This window comes from Thunnus thynnus, chromosome 7 (assembly GCF_963924715.1).
Source record: "Thunnus thynnus chromosome 7, fThuThy2.1, whole genome shotgun sequence".
NCBI lineage: Eukaryota > Metazoa > Chordata > Actinopteri > Scombriformes > Scombridae > Thunnus > Thunnus thynnus.
In genome coordinates, this window is record NC_089523.1 from 8,108,785 (window position 1) to 8,123,113 (window position 14,329).

At 38.6% G+C, this 14,329-nt stretch overlaps 3 protein-coding genes across 3 annotated transcripts; all 3 read left to right on the plus strand.

Annotated features, from left to right (window-relative positions):
- The first annotated feature begins 366 nt into the window (after positions 1-366).
- On the plus strand, positions 367-1,947 carry LOC137186849 (complement C1q tumor necrosis factor-related protein 3-like). Its single transcript, XM_067595884.1, has 4 exons — positions 367-373; positions 696-791; positions 879-1,019; positions 1,142-1,947. Exons 1-4 carry the CDS (start codon positions 367-369, stop codon positions 1,570-1,572), a joined length of 675 nt encoding a protein of 224 aa, XP_067451985.1. The 3' UTR covers positions 1,573-1,947.
- A 1,233-nt stretch (positions 1,948-3,180) lies between these two features.
- On the plus strand, positions 3,181-4,505 carry LOC137186850 (complement C1q-like protein 2). Its single transcript, XM_067595885.1, has 4 exons — positions 3,181-3,187; positions 3,320-3,418; positions 3,510-3,650; positions 3,794-4,505. The coding sequence occupies exons 1-4, from the start codon at positions 3,181-3,183 to the stop codon at positions 4,225-4,227; spliced, it is 681 nt and encodes a 226-aa protein (XP_067451986.1). The 3' UTR covers positions 4,228-4,505.
- A 4,871-nt stretch (positions 4,506-9,376) lies between these two features.
- cbln18 (cerebellin 18) lies at positions 9,377-13,742 on the plus strand. Its single transcript, XM_067595762.1, has 7 exons — positions 9,377-9,459; positions 10,681-10,780; positions 11,079-11,258; positions 11,416-11,574; positions 11,703-11,791; positions 11,909-11,989; positions 12,177-13,742. The coding sequence occupies exons 2-7, from the start codon at positions 10,681-10,683 to the stop codon at positions 12,303-12,305; spliced, it is 738 nt and encodes a 245-aa protein (XP_067451863.1). The 5' UTR covers positions 9,377-9,459; the 3' UTR covers positions 12,306-13,742.
- The last annotated feature ends 587 nt before the right edge of the window (positions 13,743-14,329 follow it).

A 14,329-nucleotide genomic window follows, 5' to 3' on the forward strand; every position in this document is an offset into this window, starting at 1 on the left:
TGATAAAAATAATGCTGATGAGAAAACTGAACTCCACATACAATACACCTCATCTCAGATGATAGATGATACCTGGGTGGCATCAACAACAAAGCCTTGCAGGGTGTGTGCCTGCTTGTGTGTGAATTTTGGAAAATGAGAGCCCCTAGTGATGAAGAAATACATCTCCAGTTATAAAGTTATACAGGCGAACAGGGCGGGCGATAAAAAACAAAACAAGGAGGAGTGATTTTAGAAGAGGAGGAATAAAACTGAGAGGTAACGAGGGAGGGGCTCTGAGAAAAATATATATCCATGAATCTTGTTTCTTGATCAGTCTGCACACCTTCCATCCTTATGAAGCCATCACCATTCACCAGCATCAACATGAGAGGTGAGACTGGGTGCGTTTACATGTTGCAGCTACAGGGGTATAATATGTAAGAGGGAGATGGTTGGAGCTTCACAGACAACCTGAACCAGAATGACTTTTCAACAGATCAGTCAAACATAATAGAAGTAGTTGAGGATTGAAATATCCTGACGGAAGGTGGCTTATTAATGTTAAAATTTGTAATGTTGTAAGATTAAATGGTTCAAGCTTGTATGTTAAGATTTAAAATAAATACAAATTAAACAACAAGAAAAGAAAAAACTGTAGCTAATGCATGTGCATTTTCAAATGCAGTGGTACATGCCTTTCTTCTTTTTCCCAGCTATTGTGCTGCTGTTCTTGCTGCATGCAGCTTTTGGTGAGTATAAACGTTATTCCTGGAACGGACCTGTCCAAGAAACTCCAAAGCCTAATGAAGGTAATAGAGATTGTTAAGGAAATAGATCTGTCAATACATATTCAACTGCAACTTAGTATTTTAATGTGTGTGCCTGTGTGTGTGCAGCGGGTCTTACAGACCAGACGTCATGTGGCTGCTGTCTGATGCAGGAACACATGCAGACGATGGAGTGGTTCTTTAATATAACCCACGAAGATATGAACAAGGAGCTGATGAAAGCAAAAATGGCCCTCAACAATATGAGAGGTGAGAGACACATCCATGAGTCACACAAACAAGGGCACAGTGCAGATTATCATTAGAGTATCCTAAAGAACAAAATTGATCCACTTCTTACACATCTAACATGATTCTCTCTGCATTTCCAGCCAGCCGCAGCGCCTTCTCCGTCGCTCTCAACAGTGACAGTACTATGAAGTGCGATGTCCCCTTCACTAACAAGAACATCGTCTACAAACACGTCTTCCTCAACCTGGGAGGCGGCTACGATGTGCAGACTGGTATCTTCACTGTTCCTCGCTCTGGTGTCTACGGCCTTGCTGTCACCCTCCACGGTAACGCTGTTTTCCTTGGTGGCAGATTGTCCACCTGCGCGAATCTGCAGGTGAACACGCAGGTGGTGGCTACACTCCTCGAACAAAACAGTTTGGACCTTGAAGACAGTGCCACTGTTTTTGTGGCTGTGAAACTCAAGGCCGGGGACCAGGTGGCTGTCAACCTGCTCAAAGGATGTTTCATTTGTGGTGACAACAACCACTATAACACTTTCACTGGCTTCCTGCTGTATTCTACTGACTAAGTTAGCAAAGTGTAGCTGCTCTGGGTTTTGTGGCAACTCTCACCTCATACTAACAGGTTTGAGTCTGCTAGATGAACTCTTTCTGTGTTGAGACTCATGACTTGTAGCCCCTGATCTCTATCTGCTCTTCTGTACTCTCATCAATCCCAACACAACACTCTCATCCTTGTTTTGTTTGTTTTATTCCATCATGGCTCATTATGCTCTCTAAGATCAGATCCTCTCAATTATTAATATAAACTACTGAGGGAAGCCAGGTTTTTTGATCTCATCTGATTAAACTCATGCTTTGAGTACGCTTGTAAACACTAAAAGCATTTTTTTCCTCACACCTGATTGATGTCACACTGTTTAAATACCTTGATTGTAACGGCTGTTGATCTTTAACTACAGAAATTATGTGATGTAAATTGTGATAGAAATATGGTGACAAATCTGTGTACCTGAAACTTACCAACAAAATAAACCAGACTTTAAATAAACTAGTTGACTTTGCAAGTTATTTTGTTTAAATCTCTGTGAAAGAAATGAAACATACAAAAGTGATGTCTGCATTAAAGATGTTGTTTTTGAAGTTGGATTAATAATTAAACTGCAGTTAATAAAATTGTAAGATTTGTGGATGTTTTTGCAAGTCTTTCACAACCACATAAAACATTTTTTATCAGTTCTGCAGGTTTGGTTACAGTTTTGATGACCGTGTGTCATTACCTTCCTTGAACACAAAGGTAAATAAAATCAGATGCCATGTCAGCAGACAGATGAAATAGAGTCCATAGTGAATTAAGTGTGACTACAGTATGATACATATAGTTGAAATGTTTTTAAAGACTACAAAAGTGAATAAGCACAGTGTAATAATAACAATAACTCCAATACTGTGAATTGTGGGATTTTTACAGTCTCTCATTCAGCACATAATTCTGGACACACATCATATCTGTAATGAAAGCCGTGAAGAATACGGTGTCTACATGATGAAACAGATCCTAAATGAGATGTGGCCTGTAACATATCAATGGATTTCCACCTTTTGTAGAGCCATATTGAATATTCTCTCTTCATAATTTGACACAGCAAAATAATCATGAGCAGATCAGTGCACTCAGCCATTGTATCTCATTGAATACAATAGTACATCTATACAGAATGACAGAGCAGCTGTCTGAAACTGTGAGGCTAATTTGTGACTTTCTTCATCTTAAGAATAAAATTATCAGCACAGAATATAACAATCATTTAAACTATCATGCAGCTCTTCAAAATGTATGCCTGTCTGCCGATGACACTATTCTATTTCCAGACGATAGATGATACCTGGTGCTGATCCACTAAGCCCTGAAGGGTGTGTGCCTGCTTGTGTGTGAATTTAGGAAGTGAGAACACCTGACGACGATGATGATGATGATAAAATATCCCCAGTTATTAAATTATAAAGGCAAATAGGGCGGACAATAAAAAAACAGACACACAAGGAGGAGCGATATCAGAAGAGGAGGAATAAAGATAATGAGGGAGGGGCTCTGAGAAAAATATATATCCATGACACTTCCTCTCCTGATCAGTTTATCACACCTTCCATCCTTCTGAAGCTGTCGTCATTTCAACATGAGAGGTGAGACTGAACACATTTATAGAGGCAGCAAAGGTTCATGAGTTGCCTGAGAGAAGCAACAGTGCAGTTACAGGCATCTAATGCAAAACTCTTCCTGAGTTTAGTGCTACATTTGCTTTTTTCCCCTCTCAGCTATTGTATTGCTGTGTCTGCTGGAAGCAGCATTTGCTGATATGATCTATCACTGGGATGGACCTGGCCGTGTAGCACCGGACCCCAACACAGGCAATGGTGAGGAATTGTGGGTTTATAATGAATGTGTTTGCATGTATTCTTATCTGCACAGCCTTAACGAAATGTATTTATGTGCGTTTGTGTCTAGCGTGTCACACAGACCCGGGGTCTTGTGGCTGCTGTCTGATGCAGCAAAAGATACACAGGCTGAAGATGTACTTAAACGGGACTCTGAATACCTTGGAGAAGGAATACTTAGAAGCAAAGCAAAGTCTCCACATTATTGAAAGTGAGTGACACATCCATCAAAGATTGAATATCATAAAAGCATCTTAAAGTATAAAACACACATTTTAGACTCTTCCAAATGTTAATAAGACAACACTGACCTACTTTTTACACTCCTAACCTGTCTTCTCCCTACATCTTCAGCCAGCCGCACCGCCTTCTCTGTTGGTCTATACAGTGATGATCGTGCTATGTGCTATGGCCCGTACGATTTCAACAGCCTCATCATCTACAAACAGGTCTTCCTTAACCTGGGTGGCAACTACAATGTGGAAACTGGTATCTTCACTGTTCCACGCTCTGGTGTGTACATCCTTGCCGTCACCATCTACAGTGACGCTGGAGCTCCTGGTGCCAAACTGGCCATCTGCACCAGTCTGCAGGTTGACGGCCAGGTGGTGGTCGGAACCAAAGACGTAAATACATATGACCAAGAGGACAGTGCCACTATTGTTGTGGCCCTCCACTTGAAGGCTGAGAACCAGGTGGCTGTCAACCTGCCCAAAGGCTGCTTCCTCTGTGATGACAACAGCCACTATAACACTTTCAGTGCCTTTCTGCTTTATGCTACTGAATAAGTTAGCGAGGTGTAGTGCACTGTTGTTTGTACCAAGTCTTTCCCTACTAACAAGGTTAGAGTCTGCTAGATGAAGTCTTTCTGTGGTGGCATCTGTGCCTTATAGTCTCTCATCTCTCTTTTTGAGAGAAACCAGGTTTAAATCCATCACATCTGGATTCAACCCCTGCAATTTGAAAGCTTATGAACCTCAAAGCATGAGTATCTTCTTTCTGTAACAGCTGAAATGATGTCATGTAAAGTTTGAGAGAAATATGCTGGACACCCATGTAAACAAAGCGGTTGACATTATAGTTGATTCTATTTCAACTGAGATGTTTGATGTCTACATTGAAGAAATTGTTGACAAAAGTAAAGTATTGAAATACTACTTTTGTGTCTATTTTTGGTATTGTTTTGACATTTGGATGGAACTGACCTAGTTTTGGTTTGAAATTTGAATTTCAGTTAATAATACACACATAATTTAATTAAGCCCTTTAGTTTCCATTTTGGTTGCTCTGTGTATGAAATATCCTTATATGACATCATGAAGGGAAATTAAAATGAAAGCCATATCACTAGCCATGTGGAGTAGATTCCAGTAAGATACATACAGTAACATATATATGTTAACATTTAGTTAAAAAGTCAGTTATAGTGACATATAGTGTACAACAGTATGATTTTGTTTTTTTAACTTTTAAAGGTTTTGTTCAGTGTTCATTGAATAATACAGCAACAGTATTTGTTTATAATTATAGTACCAGTATGGATATCAGATCATAACACCATCATATTACACTGGATGCACTGATTTAGTGCATCAGTCAATATAACCAATAAAGTGAGAGTCATTAAGGGAAAGGAAAGTATTTTAAAATGTTTTTCAAAAATATAAAATTTATTTGAAAATAAAACACTTTCTCATGCTAGACAGGTCACCCGTCTATCACAGGTTGAACAAACACATCCACATTCACAGTAAAGTCATTCACAAAGTGGTTAATGTCAGCTGAGCACAGCACACTAACAGATACTTTCAAACCCAGTGTAGAAGGAATCAATATTTGCAGAGCACAGCAGAGGTCAGGTGAAAACTTGTCTGTTTGTTAGCCACTGAAACATATTACTAATAGGGACGTGTACATAGATTTTAATGGGCAGTGACTCAGATATCAACAATTAGTCTGATACAATTTCATGCAACTTTGTCCTGCATCATACAGTATTTATAAGTACACTGTTTTCATAGCATGAAAAATAAATTAATTAAGCAAACAGCGCAATCTTAATACACATTGCAAATGTTCAAAGCTAACAAACACACATGCAGGTGCTAGCCTGCCGAAAACACTCTTCCCCATTATCTGACTGACTTCCTACTGTTACAGTACCATTAATTATGGAGTCTGAATTATTATATTGTGCACATAAAACAAATAACATTTGTGTGTGCAGAATTACATTAATTTACTCTTGACACCTCCTGGGCTGCGTAGCCTACACTGAACACAAGTGCACATTGTGCTAAAGAACTTACTAAACCTGCATTAAACTGATTTTTCAGCCACTTTGGGGCAAACTGTGAACATTAACATACCATCACCTTTTAAGTTGATATGGCTAACAGTTAGGAAACTATTTACATATCCAACAGACACAGAGCAACATTAGCATTCATTTGGAGTTGTTTCTGTGTTTCTGGCCACATGATATAAGTTCAATATTTACTCTCCTTTTAGCTCTGTTTTTGGTCATGAACCCTTCAGGAGAAAATATCTGTATCTTTAGCTGCTAAATAATCTGTTATGTTCACGAGCTAGCCGCTGACTTTGTCTGTCTGCTGTTTGGCAGCTAGTACAGTCAGGTTTTGGAGCTTTTCCATTGAAAAAGGCTGAAAACAATAAGAGGGCCAAAACAAAATAAACCAAAACAATAAGCGAAAGATGTTGTAAGTGTCAGAGTCAGGTGGGTTTAAATCGAACCCGTTCACCCTGAAATAGTCCTGTGTTAATATATTGATTATAGCCACCTTAATGACCAATTAAATAAAGTTATAGATGTATTTTAAGATAATGAAAAATACAACCATACAAAAAAGGGTGAAATCTGTAGAGTGAAAGTAGATCTTTTACATTTCAAATATTTTGACCTGTCAAAAGCAGGTGGCACTAATAACATTATTAATTGCTGTATTATATTGTCCTGTAATAATGTTATTATAGTCATTCTTTTCTTTTCTAGCTATCACAAGTCAGATTGTCTGCTGTAAGAAAGGTTAAAGCTTTTAAGCTTCTAAAGAAGCGAAAGACCCACTATTAAATCACTTGGCCCCGGACACCCTCTTTAATAACTGAAAAAACATACTTGACATTGTTTTATCAGTGTGATACTTCATGATGATTTCCTAATTTTATGAGCAGAGCAGATAGTTAATCCTGACAAGTATGTCACTGTAGAATATACTGTACATTGCTTTGTCTGTGAATGACTTTTTGGCAAACACAAGGAGTATATACTGTATGTTTTTATGGATAGTTCATATAATATACACAACATGAAATATTTCCTTATTTGGAAAATAATGTGTTATGGTAATTTCTGTAGTTTCAAATGTGTATGCCCAATTTGTGGCAGAGGGAAGATACTTTTCTATTTATCAAGTTTAAATAAGGTTTGAAATAAAGAAGAAAAAAACTAAGTAAGGTTTACTTTGCAATTGTTATCATTTTTACAGCATACTAGTGGGGTCTCATGGACTCCCAACAATGTGGAAGTAAGTAGCGAGACATGGCCAATGCTGCTGACTAGCCTCGTCACATGAATATGAACTGGCACATTTTCACCTCCATATCCAACAATCTCAGAAAGATGACCACTCTATTATTTTCACCATCACACAGTAACTCAAAGCTCTGGTTTGAAATCACATCTGAGGTCAGGGCACCGTGCACGTCACTTTTATCCCAAGTTATTATGTGACTCATATAGTTGGCCTGTTTTGAACTGATGATGTGCAAAGCAAACATAAAACACCTGAAACACCCTGACCTCCATCTAACAGATAAGACTATGTGTGAAGAACCAGGTCAGCTGACTTGGGACTCCATACATGCAGGTGGCTATCAAAACAATGCAGACAATGAACTGTCCCTGGAGCTAAGACCATTTCAAAAGGAACTGTCAACACAGGAAACACCCTGTTATCCAATAGGACTAGAGAAACCTCAGAGACCGTAACAAATTACTGTGCAATTTAAGATTACAAACAACCAGTGGAGATGAACGCCGGCAGGGGCTGTTGTGCACACGGCTGATTGTTATTTTGCTTTGAGCGATATCAACACACAAGAAAAAAACCAAAACTGCAGTTATTCATGGCATAACATTACTTATGTCAGAAGGCTGTTTCATGTTGAAATTAATTCAAATGTATTTATCTACAGTATAGCAAACCTATAGTGGTATAGATGAGATTTTCTGTTGTACAATATCTCTACATTTGAAAGTATTTGTGTGGTTCTTTTTTTCAAGATGCCACCATGACTTTCAGCCATATTATCATGGATGAAAAGTCTCAACGTCAACAGTTCAAAACTCCATCTGCTGTTGATGATCATGTGACATGACAGAAAGCCCAAGCTCAGCTACTAAATGGACATTAAGGTTATTTTGTCAACTGTTAATGGACAGATTAGTTTCATGCCGAATAATTCTATTACTGTATGTTAACTAATTCTGCCAGCATTTGCTAATTAGCACTAAACACAAAGTACAGCTGAGGCTGATGGTAATGTCAGTAGTTTTGCAGGTATTTGGTCATAAACCAAAATATTGGACAAAGTGAAATTTTGATCAGATGAAAAATCAGATTAAACCATACAATTCATTCTGAGGGCAACATTAATGCCTGTACCAAATTTCATGGCAGTCCATCCTATAATTGTAGATTACATAATAAATGTCAACCTCATGGTGGTTGGTGGAAAAGTCAGAGGATCACCAGAGTCATTAGGATCCATCCTCTGGGCACCATGAATGTCTGTACTAACTGTTTGTGCTACTCCATTTAAAAAGTGTTGAGACATTTCAATCTGGATCGAAGTGGTGGATGACCGACTGACATTGTCATTCATTGACCATAAATATCACACAGATTTAACATTGTCTAATTTTCCCTCCAATCAATGTCTCTATATTTTTCAATTGGTGCTCAGCTGTGACTTTTAAGTTAATTAGGTTTAATTGAGTAAAAGTAAAAAGTACCTCCACTACAAAACTGCTCCCAAATACAACAGTCTTGAGAACATATACAGCCTCTGCAGAAATTTATTTATCATCAGCTGTCTGTCACCAAATTAACCTAGCACAACCAACATCACCTAAAACCTCTTAATCAGGATTAAGGCAGCTCATAACTTCTTTGTTTGTCTGTGTGACACATTTTGCATGAACTGCTTGGAATGAAAACCAAGATGAAAAATGGCAACAAATAGCCTTCCTGTTAATCTGATTGTATTTTCTTGTGAAATAAATATTGCCCTACAACACAAGATCATTTCATTTATTCCAGCCAAATAACTATCTCAACTCTCAACAAACAATAATCAATACATCTGGGTTTCCAACAATATCCAAAGAGAAAGTAATTATGGGAACACACAGTATCACGTCTCTCCTACTTCCACCTCAGCATGAGAACCAGGTGACGCTGTATATTGTTGTCCAATCTAGGCCTTTATCGATGAACTGGCTTCTACCAGCTTCTTTTTGTCTTCTTGTCAGTGGACCATGATATCCTTGGGGACCTAACAACAATGTTATCCAATGTGCTCTGGAAGGATGGGAACCAGACACCGCTGTCCTAATAATGTTATGGTCCAAACAATAGGGGGCCAAAAGGTGCAATGACACCAATTCTTGGTCTTTCACACTAAAGGAAAACCATCTACTGTACTGTATTACCAGGGACGAACGTGGCTCAGTTTGTGGAAGGAATTAGAGTGTGAGTGTTTGGCTGTGAAACTTGTGTGTGTGTGTGTGTGTGTGTGTGTGTGTGTGTGTACATGTGAGGAGGCGGAGCTTCTGTCCCTCACCTCCTCGAGGGGAGGATCACCTGAAGTGCATCAATAATAAGCCAAAAACATCCCCTCCTTAAAACTCTTGCGGGCATTGACTAAGACGCCGTTTCACAAACTCACAAGAACTTGACATAAACTTTCAGAGCAACAAGCGGGAGGAACAAAAAACAGTAAGTTTTATGTTTCTATCCGTATATGGCATTTAAAACTTATACATCTTCAAAGAAAAAAAATCATCCAAAATTAGTCACTCTGGGTCTCAACCACCAACCAATTCACTTGCTGTGAGAAAGAATGTGACAAATCATACAGATTTGTCTTTTCTCTCTCAGATATTTTTGCAGATTATCGGGTATAATGAGTGATGTGATTTTCAGACACAAAATCAGGTTGGGCAGGTTTGATTTGTCAGAGATCGTAACTCATCTGTTGTTGAAATGTAATGGGTCATTTTTAAATTATATACTTCATTGTACAATTAATGGATTAAGCATGTGCATATATCAAAATCAGATGTATTATATACTTCCTGTTACTTTTGAATTTTGTACCTTTACATAAGTTATTTTAATTTTTTTCTAATGATTTAAACCTTTATTAAGTGATTTTTGACTACCACTAGGGAGATAAAAGAGTCAAAAACCAATCCTCCAGAAACTAATACAGTTAGCTAAAGCTAACCTTTTAGAAGTAATTGCCTATTTTCACACCCATATGCATCCCATATAGTTGTGCTTCTGGCCTCCTTCTGACAAATGTCCCAAATCCAATACTCACTCGTCTTTAACTCTGTTTTGGACCAGACAAATATCTGTTTGAATTTCTTCATAGGGGTTATATGACCTGCAGATCACTAAATCCGTGATAACTGTGTTGTTTGGTGGAAATGGCTGCCTTCGGTTATTTGCATATTGGGTGGTATTAGTTACTGAGAGCCGTAACACTCAACCATTCAATGTATTTGAGAACTAAAACAATGGGCTAAAAGTGGATAAAGTCTGAATCGATTTTTTGAGTTGGGTTTTTTACAAGCAACTTTTCATCTTACATAGAACTACTTGAGCCAATATAAAAATCCAAAACATTGCTAATGTGGGCTTAAACAGATTTAATTCTGAATCAGAATACAGGCAGCTCGTCTTCAAAAATTGCTCATAAACTGTGCGCCATGTTTTAACAGAATTTTATTATTAAATGTGACTCTGAGATGTACAACAAGCTTTGTATCAAAGATGTGTCATTACTGACTTAAATTACAAAACTGTATGACATATATGTTTTGACTGCAAGTAAAATGTAATTATGTTACGTATAATTTACCTCTTGACAGGGCACCAAGCATTTCCCCGCCTTGATGCGTAATAATCCATAACTGACAACTACTTTTTCAGATGGTTGTATTACCTCTTTTGTTCCTGTTGGGGGTGCTGTGTCGCTGTGGTCATGTAGAGGCCCAGTCCAGCACCACTGAAATGCTGAAACAAGCTGCACGTAAGCAACACAATTTACCACATTTCATTCCTTTCATCTAGTACTCATCCACACAAACTATACAGTACATCATGGATCATATCATCCAGCTTTGAGTACTTTTGTGAATGCTTTTTTTTTTAACCCAAATATGTGTTTTTAACTTTACTCAGATAAAGTCAACAGAGCAAGCATGTTCATTTGCAGCAACATCCTGCTTCAAACTGACACAGTTATACACCTCTGACCTCCATGTTGAACTCACATAACCTTCTGTCCCCCGTCTTCTCTTTCTCGCCCTGCCTCCATCACAACACAGTCCAGTTGAAGGAAACTCTGACCTGTGACAAGTGGGACTGCAACTGTACTTTCAATCGCCAGCGTGGCTGCTGCTGTGCAGCCCCAGAGATGTACCAAATAGAGGAGGACACCTTTATCAGGATGACATATTTGTGGAATGATATCAGCACACTGAATGACAAAGTACAGGCACTCACAGGTAAACACGCTCACACTGATGGATAGGAGATTTAGGCCAACATATCAGTAAATCATTGCATACTGCAGACAGAAACACACACACAAGATGGATGTTTCATAGATCTTTTGTGGACACTGAACTTTGTTGTAAAATAAAATCTCTCTCTTACTCTCAGCTAGCATGAAGTTTTCCTTCAAAGCCACCATGGACTCAAATATTGCCGTCGTAATTCCTGGATCTACTGAACATTGCTTCGGTCCTTTCAATACTAATGTGCCAATCCCCTACTCCATCGTCTCTCTTAATGATGGATATGTCTATAACCCTTCCTTAGGTAGGAAACACACATACAGTATAAACACACACAACCACACATATATACACAGATTTTAAATTTAGTCTCTTTAGTTTATTTTCCCATATATCACTGCAGTTCCACTAACCCTCCACCTACTCTTGCAGGTGTCTTCACTGCCACTCGTGCAGGAGTTTATGTCTTTTCCTTTACAGCCTACTCATCTGTGGAAGCAAATGGGCGCCTCTACCATAAAGTAAACAAAGCAGATAGATTAGACAAATATCTGATTACACAAAACATTTCACTGATTTACCTGCATAGCAACGTCGAGCCTTTTGTGTCTTTATTTTGTGTTTTGTTGTATCTGTAGGTCCAGCTGGTAAAGAACGGGAAGCCGATAAGCGGCGTGTGGGAGAACAATCGAGAAGACGGTGAAGACAGTGCCAGTCAGGTAAGAAGTAAGAGGAAAGTGAAGGTTTAACAAGAGTGAAGTAACACAATTGCACAACTGGTTGCTTGAAACTAATCTAGTGATTGCAATAACATCAAATTGCAAATAGAAGAAAGATTCCATGCCCTTTGCATGATTTTATAATGACTATGTGAAACATGACACTGTATGATATGTATGTCCTCAGGTTGTGATGCTGGAGATGATGAGAGGCGATCAGGTCTACACAGAGCTGATATCTGGCAGGAAGCTCTGTAAACATCTTGAGTTCAACGTCTTTAGTGGTTACATGATGTACCCCTCTAATGATGAGTAACACACCATTAGACATCAGGGCTACTTAAAATTTCTCACTCCAGGACCTTAAATGAATCTATTTATCCTCGTTCAACTAAACTCCTGATCCATGAAGACACACTAGTGTGTTTTGTCATATTTTGACCCACCAGAAGTGTTGTGGGACACGCCCCATAGTAACAACTCCTGCTGTAGAGACAAACAAGATGCTTGAGTTTGCAGGCATTTATGATCAAACATATTTATGCATAGCATGAGTACAGAAAGTCACATGTTTGGAAGTATTTGCATCATTAGAAAATATATGGGTACGCTTATAAATGCATTACCACACTTAATGACTGCTGTCTGTGTACAGAGAAAGTGTGAAACGGTTTTGATTTGGAAATAATAAAAGTTTATTTGACATGTCAGTTTTGTATGTGCTGTATCCCACTTGCTACACACACACACACGCAGCCCTTGAATGGAAATAGGTTGTAGTCAGAAGCTTTGAAATGAATCAGGATGACAGCGATTGGTCATAACACTTCTGCTGCTAGCATTTGGTCCGTGACTTTATTGTATAACCCTGTAAACAAGTGCCTTTCATGGAAGCTCATCGCAAATGAATATAAACCACAGCCGAAGTAAATTCCTTAAGTTGAATAAACACATGATGTAGAAGCAGCTTACACACATGCTGCATGCACGTGCACACACACACACACACACACCATAAAAGTTTAGGCATCGTCATAGACATTCCAGTAGGAAGCTTTTATGAGGCAGCAGTGTATTTCCCAAAATGTCAAATATCTGGCTCTATGTCTGTCCACCAGTCCACCAGATGCCCTGTCTGACTTTTTCCCTGTTTGTTGAACTGGACTCTTGAAGTTGAAACTGAAGTTTGCTTTCACACTAGTTGTAAAATGTGACTGAGGAGTTTGACACACCCAGTTAGACGTCAAAGATGCACCAATTTATACATCAGACAGTTCATTCTACACGTTCTCTGTGTTTACATTCAGGGCATTTAGCAGATGTTCTTATCCAGAGACTGACACGTGTTTGTTACTGTAGATACGACTTATTTGCATTTACAGCCTCTGTGTGCCATGTTAGAAGAACTGCATCATCATGAAATGGTAAAGAGTTTGCAGGTTATAGTGTACTTGTGTATTTGTACTTGTTTATTCATGTATATACTTAAATGGGCTTATTGGATATATAAGCAGATTGTGTTTTTGGTTTTCTGTTTGTCCTGTGTTTTTCCTCCTGTGTCCCCAGCCTGCTTTTCCCTCCACACCTGCCCTGCATTAATCTCGTTAGTCCTGCCCTGCTCCCTGCGTCTTCCCCAGCCACTCAGCTCTTTTCCTGTTCCACCTGCAGCTCATCCACTTGTTAGTTTAGTGTACATTTAAGCCCCGGTTTTCAGTTCAGTATTGTTCAGTTCAGTTCCACTTTGCCCGCACTCCTGAGTTCTGTCCCTGAGTCGAGAGAATAAATATTGATTCTTCAGTGTCTACTGCCTGCTGTCTCCTGCATTTGGGACCACTTGCTCCTAACAAAACTTCTCCTTTAATTTGTCCATGCTAATTTCAACAGTCTGAGAGATAATGGTCAGACTCATTGGATGTCAGCAGAGGATCAGAAGGCTCAAGAAAGATGCTATGACATCAATAATATAATGTTATCAGAGTCATATAAAACTTCATACATCACATTGCTCATTAAAATAACTGAATCTTTTGGCAGACAGGTTATATGGGTATTCCAACAAAAAGGCTGAGATACTTTTAAAACATTCATACATTTTGTGGATTTTAAGTGGAATATAAACTACAATGTTTCAATCTGAAATTTAGTGGAGTAGACATATAAAGCAGCATAAAAAGCATTTTTAATTGTAGTATGTAATTTTAGTAAATGCACCTAGTAAATATAATGACTGAGGGTGAGAAGACCAAGAACAGCCCAGGGGTGCTTGAAACTGTTCAAACATTTATCATTTCAAAAGTTCTCCAATGAGAAGTATGGAGGGCCAGAAAGGACAATGGTAAA

Bases quoted from the DNA above. Each gene is read 5' to 3' on its own strand.
- LOC137186850 (XM_067595885.1), top strand. The intron at 3,419-3,509 runs GTGAGGAATTGT...GTTTGTGTCTAG, and splicing joins GGACCCCAACACAGGCAATG to CGTGTCACACAGACCCGGGG. The intron at 3,651-3,793 runs GTGAGTGACACA...CTACATCTTCAG, and splicing joins AAGTCTCCACATTATTGAAA to CCAGCCGCACCGCCTTCTCT.
- LOC137186849 (XM_067595884.1), top strand. The intron at 792-878 runs GTAATAGAGATT...GTGTGTGTGCAG, and splicing joins AACTCCAAAGCCTAATGAAG to CGGGTCTTACAGACCAGACG. The intron at 1,020-1,141 runs GTGAGAGACACA...CTGCATTTCCAG, and splicing joins GGCCCTCAACAATATGAGAG to CCAGCCGCAGCGCCTTCTCC.
- cbln18 (XM_067595762.1), top strand. From the start codon at position 10,681: ATGGTTGTATTACCTCTTTTGTTCCTGTTGGGGGTGCTGTGTCGCTGT. The intron at 11,575-11,702 runs GTAGGAAACACA...CTACTCTTGCAG, and splicing joins TGTCTATAACCCTTCCTTAG to GTGTCTTCACTGCCACTCGT. The intron at 11,990-12,176 runs GTAAGAAGTAAG...GTATGTCCTCAG, and splicing joins GTGAAGACAGTGCCAGTCAG to GTTGTGATGCTGGAGATGAT.